Raw genomic sequence first — 20,070 nt, 5'->3', positions numbered from 1 at the left:
TCTGTAATGCTTTCCTCTGAGTGATTATCAGTTGCTCAAATTCGGTTCCTACTTTACTGTATTCAAATTCACTGGATGCTTATGTAAGGAGTGTGATCAAGGTTGGGGAAGAAGGAGATTTCAAATAATGAAACATATTAAAACTTAAAATAACATTGTATGCCCAAAGCACCATACTTCTGTTGTAAAATAATGTAAAAATATATATATATGTATATATACATATTTTTTAAATCCAGAGTTTCAGTGGTACATCTGGGCAGATAAAACCAAATTTTTTCCTTGTGGTTTTTCAGTAGTTATATCCTTATGGGGTTCATATAGATTGCTTTTATATTAATTAGCTTTGCTTTCAATTTTTTTTGGTTTCTTATAATATGTGCTTTTTTAACCATGTTTGTTAAAGATATGCACTCAAAGACTCTTTCTTTAATACCTTTACTCCACATTCTGCTCAGAGAATTGATTCTTTCTGCGTGACATCATGTTGCTTTTTTCCGGCTCATATATCAGCTGTTTTTTTTTTTTTTCTTTCTTCTTCTTCCTTTTTTTTTTTTTTTTTAATTTCCCCCTGTCTTTTCTACCTTCCCTTCCCCCTTCCCTTTTCTCTTTTGTTTTTCTTTTGTCTTCAGCCTATTCTGCAAACTTGGAGTTCTTGTCAGGCATAGGATTTCACTATTTGGTAAGGAGACCCTTGAAAAAATACAAGCATGGCCATCACTTGGTTTTCTTTGCCGTTTTTGCACTGTGTTGTGTGCTGCTATGTTGCATGGATGCATGTTTGCATGGCTGCATGCATGGTCGTTGCAGGCCAAGATAAGGTCCTCGAGGTTGTTCATGAATAGCATCATGTATGGTGAAATTGAGGACTCTTATCTTTTTTACACTAGTCCAAAGCATAACTGAAAATAAAAAGGCTATTATTAAAGAGCAAATGAATGGAAATGGCAGGCTGTGCCATATTTTATCTCAGGGGTAAAAACAAAACAAAGCCAGGCCCTTGGATTTGTGTTTGGTTACCTCTGATAGATTAACTAATGAGCTGTTATAAATCAGAATTTTAAACTGCACTTATGTTTTTTAATGCTCTTGACTACAGATTTGCATGTCTTCTGCATTCCAAACATTGGAACGTCATAGTCAAGACACTGAAGCCAAGGAGCTTCGGAGCTTCCCTTGGCAAGAGTGGCTTTTCTAGCACCACTCACTCCAGAGTCAGTTTCTGTTTGTTTCTGAGAATTCACCTAGCTGGAGTCCATGTTCCAGAGCACCTGCTTCCGGACAGCCATGCAGGGTGGGCACTCACTTTCCGCAGATTTTCCCTGCCGTGGGGCTTTAGAATCTCTAGTGGCTGGTGGAATTTGTGTTTCACACTTTCCTGCATCTGATTTTATAAACTGCCAAAGAAAATGTGAGCCCTTTGCTCTCTAGGTTTTGAGACAGTGTTGGGGTGATTTTAGTAATGAAACATTGAATGTATCGCTAGAGGTATTATAAGTTCAATTCTCTTTACAGGAAAAGCTAAGGATTAAAAAAATTAAGTCATTTCTACAAAGTCACAGTTGAACTGAGGAATGGGTGTGTATATATATGTGTGTGTGTGTGTATATATATACATATGTACACATATGCACAAATAAGTTCTTCACATTACATTTTTTGAGAAATAATAGTTTCTGGATATAGTAGGTTATTGCTATATTTGGTTTCTAGTATTATATCCAATATTTGATGCTCTTAAATATAGTAGTGAAAATTTATATTTCATTAAAATTGCCTGAGTTTTTAACATTAATATTTCAGTTATTTAAAAATCAGTGGGGCAGTTATCTTTAGAATAATTTCTAGTTCACTGACTTTTGTTTCACTTCTCTTCAACAGAGAAAAATTTTCATGGGCTTATTCAGGCAGGATTTTCATATACTCTTTAACCTTCTCAGAATAACAATGGATTCAAATATTCTCCATTTGTCTGCAGCAAGTACTAGCTAATTATACGTATCAGCTGCCCTTTTGCGGTCTTATTAATGAGCCTAATAATATTTTCTTTGGTGCTGTTTCTAACTTCCTGCTTATTGTTTAGTCTTCTTTTCCTGTTATACCTCACTATAATTTCCTTTAAAAAATTTTTTTTGAGGTATTCCATACATGAAGTACAAAATCCTAAGAACATCTTGGCGAGGTGTGGTGGCTTATGCTTGTATCCCAGCACTTTGGGATGTTGTGGTGAGAGAATCACTTGAGGACAGGAGTTCAAGACCAGCTGGGGCAACATAGTAAGACCTTGCCTCTACAAAAAGGAAAAAAAAAATTAATTAGCCAGGTGCAGTGGCACACGCCTATAGTCTTGGCTACACAGGACACTGACATGGAAGGATCACTGAGTCCAGGAATTTGAGGCAGCAGTGAGTTATGATCATACCATTGTACTCTATTCTAGGAAACAGAGCAAAACCGTGTCTCTAATACAAGCAAATAAAAAGAACAACTTGATGAAAATGTATATGCATATACAACCGTTTCATCATGGCTCAGGCCAAGACATGGGACACTTCCAACATGCCCAGGAGCCTCCCTTGTGCCATTTTTCAAATTATAACCATCTCCAAAGGAACTCTCTGTAGACTCTGTTCTATGGATTCGTTTCAGCTGTTCTTGAAATTCCATTTTTGTTAAATATATCATTTAATTTTGATCATTGAAGATAAATGTGTAATACAGTTTGTCATGCTTGTTAGGGGGGAAAAACTAGACCTTAACATTAATTCCTTCCCCATGTGGTCCTAGTATTTCAATTAGACATTGTAGTTTCATCCCTTAGCCTTTTAATACTATTATTTTTATTTTTAAGGGGAAATTATTGGAGAATTGGTATGTGTTTTTTTACATCTCAAAGCGTATTTTTACACATTTTTGTTTTATTAAAGTGTATGTTATTATTTCAAATTTGCTTTGATATTTGCCTATAAAAATATAAATTTCAAGAAGCCTTTATTAATCAAACATACTCTAGTACACACTTGCCAAACTATTAGAATCTTTAGGTCTTTTTTTGTTTTTTATGAGATGAAGTTTCGCTCTTGTTGCCCACCAAGCTGGAGTGCAGTGGTGTGATCTCAGCTCACTGCAGCCTCTGCCTCTGGGTTCAAGCAATTCTCCTGCCTCAGCCCCCGAGTAGCTGGGATTACAGGCGCACACCACCACGCATGGCTAATTTTTTGTATTTTTCATAGAAACAGGATTTCACCATGTTGCCTAGGCTGGTCTCAAACTCCTGACCTCAGGTGATCTGCCCACCTCAGCTTCCCAAAGTGCTGGGATTACAGGTGTGAGCCACCATGCCCAGTCAAATCTTTAAGACTTAAGCATTTAAGCTTCACGTATTATGGGTATTGGTATAGTATTTAAACTTCACATATTATGGGTTGTAGATGCTAACATGACATCCTAGAGAGAATAGCAGGCTTGGAATCAGAAAACCTTGCTGTAAGTCCTATTTTTCTAACTTAACAAGCTGAATGATTTGCACAAGGGACTTAAATTCTCTGAACCTGCATTTTTCCCATTGTTAAAGTGGGCTAAAATACCTAATAAACTTAGAGATCGATTTTGTGTGAAATAATTCAGTTGAAGTGCCATGTAAAGTGTAACCTTATAGTTTTCACATATAAGGTGTTTCTAGTATTATTATAATTATTAGATTTTGTTAATTTATCTAAAGCTTATTATACTTTATTGACATGAATTACATACTAAACTAGGAGACTTGGCCATTTAAAATACACACACAGGGCCAGGTGCAGTGGCTCACACCTGGAATCCCAGCACTTTGGGAAGCCAAGGTGGACAGATCGCTTGAGCTCAGGAGTTCAAGACCAGCCTGGGTAACATGGTGAGACCCCATCTCAACTAAGAATACAAAAAATTAGCCATGCGTGGTGGCACATACCTTTGGTCCCAGCTACTCAGGAGGCTGGGGTGGGAGGATCACTTGAGCCTGGGGGGCAGAGGTTGCAGTGAGCCAACACTGCATACCACACACACAAAAATAAACACAGTAAAGCCTTTAAAATCCACCCGTTTCCAGAATGAATCAGAAGTGTTATAACTCAACTATTTACTTTTTGATTTATCGGCTATGCCAATGTGGATTTTTCCAAACAGAGAGATCCAGTAGCATATATGCAGTACTTGTTTGAATATGGTCATATTAATCTATTTTTTTCACTCTACCTTTATCATTTTCTTGCATTCTGGCAGGAAATACATTGATTATCAATGGGATTACAAGCGTGAGCCACCACGCCGGCCGAATCTTTAAGTCTTAAGCATTTAAGCTTCACATATTCCCAGTACTATCTTGTATTTCCTGTACTATCTTGATTTAAAGATTTTTTCGTGACCTAAACCTAAGAGTAAATTAAGACAGAATTGAAAGTTGAGGTTAACAAGAAAATACTTGAGTTTTGTGATGATCAGTGAAGGTAAGGATGTAGAAAGATACACGTTAACCTTGAATATGTCAGAAACTGGAGACAAGACAGGAGCATTAAAATAAATGAAGAGCAAAATACTTGTTCTAGTGGTAGTAATTGGGTGAGCAGAGTTTGATGGGTAATGAAATATTTATTCTAGGTTGGCTGCCATATTGTAATTATATCTCCAAACCTCACCTGTGGTTGAAATATTTTTCTGACATATGAAATGAGGATTCTTAAAACTTGGGCTTTTATATTTTTTGTTTATCTGTTATCTACTTTAAAATATTTCTTCTGCATTGAGGGACACTATTCAGGAATTAAGATAATAGTGTTTTTATGCCTCATCTATTATTTTTGAGGCATTTGAACCATTTTATTTTATGTTTAAAAAATTAAGGTTTTTAAAAAGGAAGACAAGCCATATTACCCACAGAATTCTGATGAATCAATTAGAATAATTTATGGAATGAAAAAGAAAGAAAATAGCATCTTGTTTAAATATAGACTTCCCTGTTTGAATTCTGAAAAGCTTGGTAGTGATTGTAAGTTGCTGCACATAACGAATTTTGGAAATCCAGGTAGGACATAAATAGGACATAGGCAGGTTGACAACTGATATCCTTATCATTGGCCATTTTCAAGGACCCAATGTTGACTAAAGAAATAGTGCTTTTATTCCCAGAGTTTCCCCTGACTTTTGCTACCTAGAAATTCTGATTACTATTTTCAAGGCAGTTAGAGGATACATCAGCCCTTCTATTACAGTCTGTTAGAATCTTTCAATCATTTTTAGAGGAAGCAGCATCTGATAACTAAGAGTCCAACAGTAATAGTGAGGGCGGCACAGGCAGTGCTTATCAGCACTCCTTAACAGCTTTCTTTTTACCTGTGAAAATAAATCGAATGCCTTAATGATATTCATTTTATGCATTCATTCAATAAACATGTATTGTATGTCTGCCATGTGAAAGGCATTCACTCAAGATGTGAGGATAGGAAAATGAAGATTTATTTCTCTTTCCACTCCGGAACCCAGACAATATGCAAACATCTTTCACTTGTACTATTGCAGGAGCATACTGACCATTCTCTCTGAGTCCCCTCCTGCCTCTCTCAACCGTGTTCCACGATGATCTTATCGAATCTTCTCATAACACGCTTCTCTGATCACACTCCTGCATATTCAGTGGCTTCCCGTGCCTTTAGGATAGAAAGCACATTTCTTAACCTAGCCACGTTAGTGTTTCACCCTCCATTCCCCATGGGCCACTCCATCCTCATGTCCCAGCCTAGTCTCTCCTGCTCCCTATGCTGCTTCAGCTTCCTTGGCCTTCTCTCTGCCTCTTGAATGTGTTACATTCCTTTCTGCCCAGGGTTTTTGCACATGCTGTAATTATCGCCTGACTAAAGGACCCTCACACATCACACTCATATCCTCAATCCTTCACACTCATAACAAACTATCCGTCCTTCAAACTTCAATCCAAATATTACTCTCTCAGGAAAGGCTTCCCTGACCTCCCTGGTAGTACTCCCTTCTGCTGTTATAACAGTCTCTGGTGCCGTGTACTTTTCCTCCATATCACGGATGGTGTGCTTACCGGATTAACGTCTCACTCGCAAAAGCTCTCAGCTCTGTGAGGTCTTACTGTTGCATTCTCAGTGCCTGGCAGGGAGTCTGGCACACAGTGGATATTTTAGGAATATATGATGAATGAATGAATGAATGAATGAATGAATAAGCCAACCAGATCCGGCCTTCCAGAAGCCTACAGTCTAATAGAGAAGATAGATAAGTATGCAGACACTTATTATGAGATAAGTGCTAAGAACTTGGAAATTTTCTTACATTCACAAATGACACAGCTTTCTTTGTTTATTTTGCTTAAGAGATTATTAAGAAAAATGTGGTACCTAATTATCCTACAATTGGTGAGAATCATGTTTTGTTTTTGTTTTTTTCTCTTATTCCTTAAGAGGTCCATGGAAGTACTTAGGCCACTTACAGTGAAAAGAAAATAACACATAATTAATGACCCTTAAAATAATAAGATCATGAAACTCAACCAACAATGATCCTTTCAGCTCCAGGAACTATTTGAAAAGGCTGGCACAAAATATGTATCACTTATAGGCCAGTTTATTTCCAGTTTTCTGGTGCCTTTTTAACATCCTCGTGAGACATTGAATGACCTGGACAGTCCTCAGAGTTAGTGGAGAATTTCTGAATTAATGACATAGGTACATCTGGGAATATCTGATGTTATTACAAAAAGCCAGCATTTTGTAATACAAGGAGCATAGTATTGCAACACTTCTGGGTTGACCTAGAACCCGATATATAACATCATTAATGCAACTCCAATATTAGCTACAGGAGTATTAATCAAGATAAATATTATTATGTGTTTAACATGAAGCAGTAGCTGTTGTTAAAATATTCAGTTTTTTTCTAGGTGAGTATGCCTAACTTATACCAGTGCCTAAATCTTAATGTTATGTTTGGGAGAGTTTTAAAAGTAGATACTAAGTAAAGTAATAGAATGGATTCTATCAACTCTTATTTCTCCCTAATCAATAAATTAGTAGATTAAGTTCATGTTGATACTTCTAATATCTCTCCAAAAAACACTGATGTATTTATATGATGATTGCTGTCTTATCTCAGAAGTTATTATATTAGAAAATTAATATGTTTGTATTATCTCTAACAAGGCTCAGATTGTACTTGTGTTTGGTAGGACACATACAATAAAAGAAAAATTACTTAAAGTACTCGGAATCACTGGGGATAGAAGCCTATTTGAGGATTCAGTGTGCCATTAAGTTGAGAATGTAATAGTCCAATCATGCACATTGTGTAACTATTTTCTTATCCTTGTTCTTTGTAACTGGAGAATCACTGAGATGTTTCTCTAATTTAAAAATTCTGTAGGACTATGACAATATGCATGGCAAGAACAACTCTTCCCTAGATTTAACTTCTTATGTATACTGTAAAAAATCCTACTTTTTAGAGAAGTTCAGAAATATTGCAATTAGATGCCTATAATGAAAGTAATAAAGTATACATAGTATTAGAGCAACATAGTATTAGAGCGATACAGATAATTCTTTCAGTTGAACATAGCACTATAGGACAATTTCCTGGCTTTGAAAAATGAGTAGACTATGTAGTTATTCAAAATGTATCCTCAGTTTGACTGAAACTCCTCACCAAATTAGGGAACCAATAATTTTACTCTGTTCAATATCACAGGCTTTAGAAATAACAAAGTCATTGATACTCTTCAATTTCTCTCTATTCTCTCATAATTGTGAGAGAAATTTATAAGTTCTGGCATAGTGGTATTTCACATTATTAATAAAGTTCTGCCAAGATTGATCATTTCTTCAGAGAAAAGAATGTAATATTAGAAAAGTAGAGAAAAATAAAAAGTAGAATGACTGCTATCACTGTTTCCAGAAGAGAGAGAAGTCAACATTCTCTGAATTCTCAGTTTATCAGATTATAAGACAGAACTGCCATATATGTCAAATTTAACACTGAGAATTCCTGAGTTATAGAAACTTTATTTTAAAAAACAATGTGGGATTAATATGCAAAAATTATTTATATTTATATTATGTAATTTGTTGTTTTTATTATTTAGAGAGTCATATATGAGAGTTCTCATAATGTTTTTTAAAACCCAATGTTGTCTCCATTGTTATTAGACTCAGGTGTAAGTTGTTATTTTAATTATGTACTTTTTATTTTTACATACAGCTTAATGCACTGATATAAATACACAATCTTAAGGACAAAGAGGCAATCTGTCAGTGTTTCCCTAAGTGCTTAGAGGTGATGAGAGGTGTGTATCTGAGGACAAGGGAAATAGCTGGGTCCTTGGAATACTGTGAGTTGCAAAGTTATCAATCTTTTGGTTTTTACACCACCCAGAGCAATGAAGCAATTATGTAAACTTAAGTACATAAAAGTCTTGTTGCCACCTTAAAGTTTTATCATCTTAGAAAACTCTACTGGCCCTCCCTGTTCTTCCTTGGTACCATGATTGACATTTCTGATTATGGTGATCTGGATAGCTTTAAGAAGGACAATATTTCAGTCGTTATTTTATTGAAAAGCCTTACCACATGCTTTACCTCTTCAAGACTACTCATTATTTTAGGCTTCTTACATATGCTAATGGGATTGACGCTTTTGCCTGGTCTACAAATTAAAATATTGAAGACTCTACTTTTTCTACATTCTTAGAGTCCCTTTCCCATTTTCACATAGAGGTATTTCTATTTAAAGTTGTACTGCATCTAAAAGGAGCCTACCAAAATGTAAAAATGTGTGGAGTTTATAGTTTATTCCTTTAGCATCACAGAAATTTCATATTCCCAATACACAGTTTCAGTCAACCCACAGAATTTGTCTGGCTATTGGTGCTGTTTCCTACTCTTCTTACATCCCAAAGCCAGTCCACAAGTATCTTAAGGCCCTGCTGTATGTCACACACTATTCTAGGTGCAGAGAGCAAAGCAAACAAAAATCCCAGCCTCTCAAGCTTATATTAATAGAAGTTTAAAAGAGCCCCGGCCACCCCTTATGGGAAAGGGCACAGGAAAACTCAGTACCAAGTACAAACACTGCCAATCTATAATGACAGACAGCAGATTGGAAGGGACAGACAACTGGGTGTTTTAGGAAAAGTGAAGGACCTGCCTCTCTGATTTGGGGTTGATTAATAGTGGCACAGGACCCATACACATTGCACTGGATCTCTTCTTCCTCATGGGCCTCCTCTTTCCCATCGTCTGTACTGCATCTTTCTTATCTCCTCTGCCTCCAAACACTGGAGGCCCTGGGCCTTTTTTCTTCTATACTTATATTCGTGCTGGCTGGTTTCATTTAGACCCATGATGTTTAGAATTAAATGTATGTTTACAATGCCCAAGTGTACAGCTCTGGCTTAGATCTCTTACCTGTACTGAAGACTTTTTTTTTCCTTTTAATCAATTGCCTATTCTACATCTTTACCCGAATTACTCATAGGCCCATCACACTTAATATGCGCAAAGCAAGGGTTAGGACCGCCCCCGCCCCACCCATCCCTTTCCTCCCACAGTCTGCCTCTTCCTGTGTGTACCATTCAATGGTGCCACCTTTCACCCAGTTACTTAGGCAGAAAACCTTAGACTTATCCTTGACTGCTTTCCCACTCACCTCACATTCAATCCGTAAGTAAATCCTTCAAATATATATTCTCAAGTTCTTCACCACTGATACCCTATTCTGAATTCACCATCATCAGTGAACTGATTCCGTTCCTGCAGTAGGTCCCTAATTGTCTTCCACTCTTGCTCTGCCAGAATTTCCCACATAGGGAATTCTTTGAAAATAGAAATCATATCATATCCCATCCTGCTCAGAACCTAAGAATGTCTTCCTACTGCACTGAAAATCCAAGGGCTCGCTCTAATGAAGCTCTAGAACCTGACATCTCCCACCTCATACTCTGCTTCTTTCCTCTTGCTCTGACCACCTTAGCCACTTGACCCTCCTTGCTTGGAACACCAGGTTCATTTTTGCCTCAGAGCCTTTGCATGTGCTCTTCCCTGTACCTGGGTCTCCTTCTCAGATACATGGATGGTTTGTTTCTTCATGTCATTCCAACCTCTGCTCAAATGCTGCCTCCAGGAAGGACTCGTGACCTCTTTCCCTGTTATTCTACCCAGTTTCTGATATTTTATATATATATGGAACAAATATATATATATATGGAACAAAAATATATATAAATGGAACAAATATATATATATGGAACAAATATATATATATTTGGAATATATATATTTGTAACAAATATGTAATGTACTTTATATTTTATATTGTACTTTATATTTTATATTGTACTATAGATGTCTAGAACCTGACATCTCCCACCTATATGTATATGTATGTACTTTATATTTTATATTTATATATAATATATATGTTATATATAATTTATTTATGTACTTATATATTATATGTTATATATTATATATTTATATAATCTATTTTTATATATAACAAATATATTTTATACATGTATTTAACTGTGGCCTGCTATTGTGTTATATGCTGATATTTTGCTAAATATTTTGTTGTTGTTGTTGTTTGCTTACTGATTCATTATCTATATCCCCCTTTAAAATGCTAGTACCACGAGGACTATTTTGTTTATTACTGGAAATTTGAGAGTGCCTGGTTTTAATCTTTATTTGTTAAATGAATTAATCATCAAACGAATACATCTAAGGGTTCCAGGAGAAGGCCCAGAGCTGGCATCTACCAATGGACAGGGAAATAACAAATCCTACCTTTCTGCTCATTTTGTCTTCATTATTACCAGGAATTCTGAGACTTGAAGCACAAGATGAGGGAATATTTTTATAAAAACTCAGAATCTCAGTAATAAATAGCTTATTTTTTCTTATTTGTATCATATCACTAAACTGGTTTGCCTATGTTCTAATACAATTGTTAATTTCAGTGTGTACTTAGGTCATTCATTTTAGGTTACTTTTTTGTATAAATAATATAACATATACCAGTATTATAAAAACTTACATTCAAATATTCAAATAATATTTGTCAATCTCAACACCCAGGAGATGATTGTGTGTGTGTGTGTGTGTGTGTGTGTGTGTGTGTGTAAAATGAGGAACTGATCATGTCAAACTGTATTGTAAGTGGTCAAATTATTTTGTTACCTTGAATTCATCATTTTATTTGCTTTCTATATCACCATTACAAAGAAAAGCGTATGTAATGCTTTTATCACTCACATTTCTGTACTTCCTGGTAAAATATGCCAATCAAAATGAGTGAATTTTATATTACTTTCAAGAGGAGTTACTACCATCTCAAAATCTCATAGGAGTATTATTTAACTTCTTTAGCCTCTGATTTTTTTTTTTTTTTTTTTTTTACATGATGGTTTGGTGCTTTTTGGTTTTTGCCAAAGACCAATAACATTCAAGGAAATTAATTTACCTTCATGCAATTGAATTCAGGCAAGTTAATTCATCTTAATGCAGTGGAATAAAATAAGAAAGCAGAAATACTTGGTACAATTAAAATGGAATTAAAAATTTTAAACTTTAAGCCCACCTCATTTCATAAAGGATATGAGCTGACTTTAAAAGTTTGTAACCAATAAGACTGAAAAATCCAGTGAGATGGGAGGCAGAGAGGGTTATTGAAAACCTCGGTTAAAACTCTTTTAGCCTGGTGCAATGCTTTTGAATGCTTCTTGGGCATGTCAGCTATTTGATGAGACATGCTTTATTGCTTTTCTACTTACATTTGCATAACCACTTTTAAGCAGAAAAACTGCATGATTTCAAACTTGATTATTACAAAATCTTTTAAATTAAGTTATTGCTGTTGAGTTGTGTCATTGACTAATTTTTCTAGCACAAATATTGGTAGAAAAGAAGAACATTGAGAAATTCTCAGGGCAATTTATACGGCATTTTGTTTCCTCTTCAGGCAATGATGCAACATCAATTGTCAACTGTCTTCATATTTTGGGTCAGACTTTGGATGCAAGGTAAATGGATACATTTTTACTTAAATAAATTACTATAATAATGATACATGTATATATTTAAGAATGTTAAGAAGGACCCAGAGTCTTGATTTCATTCTTTGGATTTGTAATGAAGTCTTTAGTGTAGGTGAAAAGAAAAACTTTTCAAAATTAATACAATGGCAGCTTATTTTTATGATCATATATAGATTATTATTTAATCTCAAGTAATTTCTGTAGCAGCTAGGACCATAAAGGAGGGTTGAATTGGTAATATATCATGCAGGAAAAAAATGGTAATCTGACAATTCTGGAGATCTTATTAGCTACCAGGCATGATATTTGTGCTTAACATTCATAATAACATTTGGCTTTTTAGGAAACAGAGTTTTATTCTCATTTTACAGATGAATAAAGTGATGTTTAAGATTGCATACTAAGTGTGTAGGCAGACAAATTCCCATCTGTGTGCTTTCTACTCTGCCCTGTCAACTTGACCAGAAATCTAGCATGTTGACCAAATATAAAATCAATTCATTTAGCGCGATTGATTCAGCCTTTAAGCCATACATTTAGTTTATATCTAGGATAAATCTAAATAAAAGTTTATAAATGTCTCCTAAAGAGAACATTCCACAATACTCTTTGATTATCCATTCTTGTGTTTAAGATTTCATTTAAGATCTTTTCTATAATAAATGCAAAAAGGAAACACCATTACAGACCCTCACTTCCTACTAGAAATTGTGGCATTAGGGTATGAAGTTCAGCCTTCAGCGGCTTCTTTAGAAAAGATTTGATTGCTACACCTTAAAACACAAACATTCTGTATCATTTGTTGAGTTGGTTTAGCTGGCATGAAATGTTTTTTTTTTCCTACCCATCGCCTCAGGAAACATTCCATTTTGTTGGATTTGAGATTAACTATACTCACTCAGAAACTGTGTTTTGTTAAATTGGAGGCCATTAATGACAAACATACAGCGTTAGCACAGACTTTTGCAGCAAGGTTTTCATAAATTGACTATGAAGGTATTTGGAAAAGATAATTTACAGAGCAGTGCTGCTGTAACTTCAAGTTATTGAAAAAACTTGTTTTAGAGTTGATTTTAAAAGTTAGTTACCAGGTGGGTAGAGTAATGGAGAAATAAACATCATAGGAGAACCACATTTCATTTATATTTCATTTGTTCCTGTTGGAAGATACGAGTCCTCCTTTATTTACTTTCTAGGACAGTGATGAAGACTGGCCTGGAGAGTGTTAAAAGTGCACTCAGAGCTTTTCTGGACAATGCCGCAGAGGATCTGGAGAAGACCATGGAAAACCTCAAGCAGGGCCAGTTCACTCACACCCGAAACCAGCCCAAAGGGGTTACTCAGATTATCAATTACACCACAGTGGCCCTGCTTCCAATGCTGTCGTCATTATTTGAACATATTGGCCAGCATCAGTTCGGAGAAGACCTCATATGTATGTAAATTTATATCTTGGAGTTTTTTTAAAAAAATAAAAATACCCTCTAGTACAATCGAAAACAGTAATAGCCACATCTGGATTACGAAAACAGTTTCCATGTTAAAATGCCTTTTTTATTGCAAAATGTTATAGGTTGACATTTGAGCGATAGACAGCATTCTTACAGAAATAGGTCTCTGAATTACATGCACCCACAGAGAAGACCAGTAAGGTACTGGTTATAGAAAATAACTTCCACATTGTTGAAGTAAAGTTTCCAAACGATCACTATTTCCACATTTTGCCTCTTTTCACGTAAATGTTTTAATGCAGTTGGACCATATAACATGCAACATTAAATGTTTTCAAATTATTTCTGAGTCAGTGCAGATTGTTTCTCCAAGCTTGGCAACATAGTAATGTGAAGACTGTGTCTAAGTAATTGACAAAGTCTGTGTTTAAATAATTGTTCTTTTAGAATGTCTCAGTATCCTGTTTAGAGGTTTCTGACAGTTTTTAGGGAAGCTTTAATCCTCTGTTTGGGGCTGGCGTTTGGTAGTTAATAAAAATATACACAGAATGCCCAAGATTATGTGGAAAAAATAGCACATGAGCTGCTTCAACTCCCCACTGTCCTGCTCAGGACATGAGCCTTTGTTGAGTAGCATCACCAACTCAGACTCATGCATTTTACATTCCTCAGTTGATGGGCACATCTGTGCAAAAACTGCTGTTACTTAGTGGATGCCACAACTACCAGTGGCAGAATGTTTATTTTAAATTTTGTTTTAAGAAAGCATGCTTAGTCTGGGCGCAGTGGCTCATGCCTGTATTCCCAGCACTTTGGGAGGCTGAGGTGGGTGGATCACCTGAGGTCAGGAGTTCGAGACCAGCCTGGCCAATGTGGCAAAACCCTGTCTCTACTAAAAACACAAACTTAGCTGGGCATGATGGTGCGCACCTGTAATCCCAGCTACTCGGGAGGCTGAGACAAGAGAATCACTTGAACCCAGGAGGTGGAGGTTGCAGTGAGCCAATATTGCCACTGCACTCCAGCCTGGGTGACAGAGCAAGACTCTCTCTCTCTCTCAAAAAAAAAAAAAAAAAAAGCATGCTTAGATGTGCCTTTTGTTCAGTTATTTTTATTTGTATAAATGTATGGGTTACAAGGACAGTTGTCTGGACTTTTAGGGTATCCATCACCCAAATAATGAACGTTGTGCCCATTAAGTAATTTCTCATCATCCACCCCCTCCTGCCCCCTCACTCTTCTGAGTCTTGTCTATTATTCTCCTCTCTATGTCCATGTGTACACATGGTTTAGTACCCACTTATAAGTGAGGAATGTGATATTTGACTTTATGTGCCTGGCTTGTTTCACTTAAGATAACAACCCCCAGTTCCATCCATGTTGCTGCAAAAGACATGATTTCATTGTTTTCTATGGATGAATAGTATATAGCCTAAACTTAATAATATATAGCTTAAACTTTCTCAGGACAATGTATAAACAAGTGGGTTTTTCTTTCAAGTGAGATTCTCTTTTTCCTTAGTGGAAGATGTCCAGGTGTCTTGTTATAGAATTCTGACTAGCTTATATGCTTTGGGAACCAGCAAGAGTATTTATGTGGAGAGGTAAGAATTTTTAAAGTTTAATTTTGTATTAATTGCTGCTTCAAGTTTTATAACTATTTATTTCAAGACTCTTCATTTCATAACCTGTTTCCAGGTTATAAACTAAACCGGATTGACCTATGAAATTCCTTGGAAGTAATTAGACAATCTTTAAACAAAATAAGAATTGATATAATAGAGGACAATGGTGTTATAAAAAGAAAGTAAAACACTAATGGTAAAGACTATACTTAATATGAAGTTTCAACTTAGAGTGTTTGAGTCTTTTGAAAGCACCTGCTAGTACAGTTTCGCATTATATATCAGAAATTCAAAGTAAACATGAATATGAGCAGTTATTAAACTTAGTTTTATTTTCTCATGTTCTCAAGTTTCAGGACGGAGTGATTTGCAGTGTTAAATGATGTGAATAGGTAACATAAGAAAAGGTATCCCCGGTAAATTTAAAATAAAGAGATCACTGGTAACTTTAGTAAGAAATTTCTGTGAACCAGAGAAGAAAAACAGGGACGTTTTTTAAAAAGGCCAGAATAAATAAAAACATTTTCTGATAGAAGATTTAATTATGAATAGATATAAGGTCTCCCCAAATTAATCTGTAATTATAATACAATTTCAAACAGAAATTTGCTTTTTATCCAACTTCACAAAATCATTCAAAAGTTTATTTCAAAGAATAAACCCATGAGACTAGCCAATAGAATTTGCAGGGGAATAAAAGAGTAATGAACAGGTACTCATTTGGGCTACCAAATATTAAAACCTATAAAGCTACAATAATTAAAATAGGATGACAGTTGTACATAAAAATAGAAAATGAGATCAATGGAGAAACATAATTGAGTTTACTCTGAACATTTTAGATTTTTTACCTTCATCTTAAGTAAACTCAATTTTTCATATTATTTTATGGTTATGAACGATATTAAGTATAATTTATTGATATGTGACTTTATTTTTGACATGTTGGCTGTTTTCTGTTTTTCACTAATATATGTATAATGCTAGATCTATGTTCCTAGATTCCATTGTATTTTTATACTTATTTCCCTTAGCTATATTCTCAGAATTTGGAATTGTAGGTTAAAGGGTATGCCTGTATTACAGGATTACAGTACTCATTTCACTATGTTTTCAGAAAATTGATTCCATTTACATTCTCAAGTTTTAGAAGTGAATGCTAACTTCCTCACTTGTTCCTTACTCAGATTATCTTTTTTTCTTTTTCATGCTTGTGTATGTGATCATTAAAATATAGGATTCCTATTTATATTTTCAAATGCACTTTCCTGATTACTATCTACTTGCTATTTTTTTCATGTTTACCTTGCCATTTGTGTTTCTTTACTTTATGAATTAGCTTTTCTCATCTTGCATCTATTTTTCTATTAATGTATCGTCATGCTGATTTGTAATAATGCTTTTGTTTATTGAAATGATTAACCTCTTGCCTATTGTTTCTCCTGTTTTTGTGAGTTTTAGCATTTTTTTAACCTTTATAGTGTTTATATATTAAAACTGTATGCAGATAGCATTTTATGACATGGTAATGTTGAATTTTTATATAATCAAATTTTATGTAATTTTGACATAATCAAATCTATCAGTTATTTCATGTATGTTTCTTCCCCTTAGTTTTATGATTCCGATAAATTTAGACTACACATTTAGCAGTTAGAATTTCAAACATTTATTCTCCTAGACTTTACATGCTTCCAGTTCCTTATATTTAACTTTTTAATCCTATTGTTTGTGTCCTAAATATTTATTAAATGCCAGATGCTGGGATACAGAAATAAACAAGATACTTCTCTACTCTCATAGGTTTTATTTCTGGTGGAGGAAACCAAACCAAAACAGACAAGCAAACTGATAAATATTATAGTGGCTAGGGATAGTTTGTCCTATGAATAATCAGACAATTTACAGAACAAGGTAGTCAAGAATGTATCTTTTAGAAGGCGACTTTCGAAGCTTATAACTTTTCTCTATGCAACAGAAAATAGGTAGAAGCTATATCAGGTAGGTCTGTGTCTAGTAGCTTCTATTTCCTCAATGAAGAATGACTTGAGTCCTAAGCCAGACAATGGCTGAGAAAAGACATGTGGAAAGCTCGAGGAAAGCAGAGAATGTCTGGAACAATTATCTCTGAGATAAGAAGGGAATTTGCTAGAAATATATCTGAATTTTATTTCTCTTGGGTATTATGTAGGATTCAACTTAAAATTTTTAAAAATCATCAACCATGTGTAAAGTAATCATTTATTAAATATTTATTTTATTCCCTGATGTAAAATAAACCATCACATAGAGTAATATATTTACTGGATTACATTTAGAATTTCTATTCTGTTCTATTATTTGATTTTTTATGAATAAATCAGTATCATATAGCCTGAATTGTTAGTATTTTTTAAAAGTATTTTAATATCTGCTTTTTCAAACCCTCTAATTCCTTCTTACTGCTGTTGCTTTTGTTTTTGTCATTGTTGTTTTTGCGTATGTATTTATCTGGACAAAATTCGAGGTCATTTTTTTAGGTTCTGAACAATGTTTTGGTTTTTGGTGGCTTGGTTTTTAAGTCTTTTTTGTGCAATTAATTTTACAATTATAAAGTGATTGGGGAAAACAAAAAAAATAAAATTTCAAAGGTAAGGAAAAGACATTTTGATAAAAATAGATATTTAGAAAAAGTTACAGTGGAACTTTTTCTAAAATATCTAAAAATCTAGATATTTTAACATAAGTCATCCAAAAGAAACATTGCTATTTCTGGAATACCAACACAGATTATCAGAATCAGTCTGAGAATCACTAATTGAAACAGAATTTTAAAGTGAATTAATGAAATAAAAGGACTAGTCCAATCAGATATGAGGAAAAAAGTTGACAGATAATTTTTGGCTAATAGATAGTTTAGCTTTTTTTCAAATGGTAAGGATATTGCTATTGAACGCACATGATGTTTAGCAATGCAGAAACTGGATTCGGAAGTTAATTCATAGGAATATTATTCCTTTTAGGTCAAACTTGCTAATTGTAATATGACTTTTTTAGTTACTCACTTGGAAGACATTAAAACATAAGCATTTTCTACTTACAGGCAACGTTCTGCATTAGGAGAATGTCTTGCTGCGTTTGCTGGTGCCTTTCCTGTAGCATTTTTGGAAACTCATCTGGACAAACATAATATTTACTCCATCTACAATACCAAGTCTTCACGAGAAAGAGCAGGTAACACAGAAACATGTGCAGTGCTTTGAAATATGAAGCTAATACTTGATATTTATCATATTGTCCGATAGTGATTTTTAATGAGCTGTTTCAGTTTACTATCTCCAATCTTGTTTGTTCTTAAATGTTATTGTTTGGTATTCTATGTTTTTGGATACTATATTCAATTTCTCTAGTATTTCTGAAAGAAAATTCATTGGATTTCTTCTCAGTTAATGAGCTATAGACAAAACTCTTAAAAATAAGACAAAATAATAATCATGGAAAAAATAGGTTGGTCTGATTTATGATTCAGTTATCTATTATAGTTTGTCAGCAAGGTGTATGCCATTTTTATTACTTAGATTTTATGAATTTATACCTTTAATTATTTCTTTTTCACCAGATATGTCTACCTTATTAGGACAATTTTATTCCATGTGATTTTTTAATAGTTGAAGCTTTTTTCATGAAAACACTTTAAAACATAAATCTGAGAGACACTTAATCAATGACTTTAAATCTGTACCTGGCCCACGCTTATGTGTCCCTAAGATTTATGTTTCCCTATATAGATAAAGAGAATCTGTAGATCCTCATGATTCATGTTGCGTTTAGGAAAATCTGATTATTCACTGGGCAGATAGGCCCATTTTCTCCACTGTCCCAGTTAAGAAAGCTTTTGAACCCTTGCTGATGATTTCAATGGTTGGACTTTGAGAAGTCATTTGAATTATTAACTAGGATTTGAATTGAGTTGGATATACAAATAATAAAGTATAAACTAGTTATTCTTCTAATCAGTACTTTCAAGCAATCAAAGCACAGTTCTCATAGCCTGAACACTACAAAAGTGATCTCTTATGGAATGTTTTTCCTGTTTAATGTCTTCTAAGTCTGGTAAAGTTTATTATATTTTAGTTGTTTTCCAATAGCCCTAAAGAGCTCTCATAGTTTGGGCAAGGATTGTTTGCTGTTCATAAATTCATACCTGTTTATTAGCTTATTTCTCTGTATAACTCATGTTTTTATGGGAGCTGCTGGTTATATTGATTTTATAGTGAATTTCATGAAGTAAGGAATCTTTTAATAATTCATGTAATCATTATTTGACTATTTTATAATTCTGACTTTATATAAAACATGAAGTTAAAGAAAAATACGTTGAATGTGCTTCGTAATATTTTTCCACATAATTTCCACAATATATTTGTAAGTAGTTAGTGAAAAATGGTTGTTTGAGCTCTTAATCTTCTGTGTAAACATATAAAGGTTGACTTATTGAGGCTTTTGATCAGTTCATATTTTTGCTATGAACCAATAATGAAGCAGATTTGTTATTTCATTACAGATAAGGAAATACACAAAGCAGATAATTTACCTGCTTACGTTTCTGTAATATCATTTGCATAACAAAGTAAAGAAATTGAATGTAATGATTTCATTTTTCAGTCATTCAACATATACTTGTTTGTGATGTACACTGTGGTAGATGAGGGAGATACGATACAAAGATGAAGAAGACAATTTTTTTCCTCAGGGACTTTTTAGTGGCAGTCGAGGGAGAAAGATCGATAACATATGTGATAGAATTAAGAATAAAAAGCATTGGGGCCAGGGCACAATGGCTCACACCTATAATCCCAGCACTTTGGGAGGCCAAGGTGGGTGGATCACGAGGTCAGGAGTTCGAGACCAGCCTGGCCAACATAGTGAA

At 34.4% G+C, this 20,070-nt stretch overlaps 1 protein-coding gene across 9 annotated transcripts in view; it reads left to right on the top strand.

The window, feature by feature from the left end:
- The window catches only part of RYR2 (ryanodine receptor 2), a 787,495-nt gene that overhangs the window by 638,076 nt on the left and 129,349 nt on the right, over positions 1-20,070 (top strand). For all 9 annotated transcript variants that reach the window (XM_065543167.2, XM_065543147.2, XM_074038447.1 and 6 more), the window contains 5 exons: positions 633-682; positions 12,010-12,070; positions 13,282-13,520; positions 15,059-15,140; positions 18,244-18,374. In XM_065543167.2, the coding sequence (XP_065399239.1) occupies positions 633-682; positions 12,010-12,070; positions 13,282-13,520; positions 15,059-15,140; positions 18,244-18,374 (563 nt within the window). The remainder of the gene's footprint in view (positions 1-632; positions 683-12,009; positions 12,071-13,281; positions 13,521-15,058; positions 15,141-18,243; positions 18,375-20,070) is intronic.

The sequence above is a fragment of the Macaca fascicularis genome, chromosome 1 (assembly GCF_037993035.2).
Source record: "Macaca fascicularis isolate 582-1 chromosome 1, T2T-MFA8v1.1".
Lineage (NCBI taxonomy): Eukaryota > Metazoa > Chordata > Mammalia > Primates > Cercopithecidae > Macaca > Macaca fascicularis.
This window is presented reverse-complemented; position numbering and strand designations above follow the sequence as displayed.